Raw genomic sequence first — 1,584 nt, 5'->3', positions numbered from 1 at the left:
TTATTCACACACCAGTAAGATGTATTTATGTGTTGGTCCATCCAGATACTGGATATATCATGTAAATGTTCAAATATATTCTCATCACCTGTTGTTAAACATTAATAATGGGAACATTATAAACCATCATTGTTGTAGAAAAACACATGTTAGATGTAACACTGAGAAACAGGAAGTCACAAACCACAATATCAGCTGTTGTTTTCATATGATGCATGTATGTATATATGTATGAGTGTTTAGAGTCACTGTCATACTCTCCTTAGTTAGTGTCATCTGACTTCATATGTTCTGCTGCCACCTGTAGGTCTTTGGAAACAAATGTTCTGTGGAGTTTTTGTAAAGCTTCTCTGCTTCCTTTAACCAGTGTGTGTGTTTGGCACAGTAATACACAGCAGAGTCCTCTGGCTTTAAGTTGGACAGTCTCAGATACACCATGCTGTTGCTGTCATCTCTACTGATTTCTGCACGTCCTCGCACACTGCTGGCATATGTGTTTTTACTGGAGGTGGAGTAGCCAACCCCGATCCATTCCAGCCATTTTACTGCAGGTTGTCTGATCCAGTGCATACTGCAGCAGCTGAATGTGAAGCCAGATCCCCTGCAGGACAGACTGAGAGTCTCCCCAGGCTTGTTCACTACTGAACTGGAAGGAATGGACTCCATACTCTGACCTGTACAACCTGATAAGATGAAAGAAGAGAGGAGCCACAGAAGAAAGTGAGACAGTCATCTGGGAATTTTCTGCTATCACTGACTGACCATCAGTCCATGTTGTGTGATAAAAGATAAAACAGCAAGAAGCAGGAGAACTCACAGGGCAGAGAGAGAGCAACCAGCAGAAGAGTGAGTGTGTTCATCATCCTGAGGCTGGAGATGTGACCTCTGATGCTCCACACAAAGTACAAGTGCAGTCAGCAGGACAGAAGTACACTGCACACACTGAAGATTTGCATCAGGACAACATGAGGAGGGAGTGGCTCATCTACAGGCATTTTTAACTCATTATTTGTTTTTTCAAATTAATGATGCTTTCCACATTGGATACAACAACATATCCACAGACACAAGCCCCCCTTTACATATTAATCTATATATATTCATTGTTTTATATCATTTACGTGTCTGTGTTTTGTTGTCACTGCCAGCAGGAGTCAAATGAGAACAAGATGATCTAAATTAATTATTGAGTTTGCTACAGCTGATTGACAGCCATGATTTTTATTAATTTATATTATTTATTCAAAAAACACAACTATTCTTTTGTTTCAAGTGACTGTCTCTTTTCTGAGGAATCTTCTTAAATAAGCTTTGTTTTGGAAAAATCTAAATATGCCTATTTTGATCAGTGATTTCTATATTTTTGAGAAACATTCTCTAATTAAACATTAGAGGTTTTCATAAAGTTTTTACTGTAACTGTTTTGTAACACGTTCTTGGACTGCTTTAAGCGAGAACAGAATTCATGTGAGATAATTGTGGTAAAGATGAGTTCTGCAGGTTTTTGTACAGCTGCTCACCCAACTCCAGTCACTGTGTCTCTCGAGCACAATAATAAACAGCAGAATCTTCAGTCTTCAGACT

The 1,584-nt window shown here is 39.0% G+C and overlaps 1 gene segment (V, D, J or C); it reads right to left on the bottom strand.

The window, feature by feature from the left end:
- Positions 1–265: 265 nt before the first annotated feature.
- LOC115575955 (Ig heavy chain V region 914-like) lies at positions 266–881 on the bottom strand. The segment is given in 2 exon segments: positions 266–683; positions 818–881. Coding segments are annotated over 2 exon segments (447 nt in total).
- Positions 882–1,584: the final 703 nt, after the last annotated feature.

The sequence above is a fragment of the Sparus aurata genome, chromosome 23 (assembly GCF_900880675.1).
Source record: "Sparus aurata chromosome 23, fSpaAur1.1, whole genome shotgun sequence".
NCBI lineage: Eukaryota > Metazoa > Chordata > Actinopteri > Spariformes > Sparidae > Sparus > Sparus aurata.
This window is presented reverse-complemented; position numbering and strand designations above follow the sequence as displayed.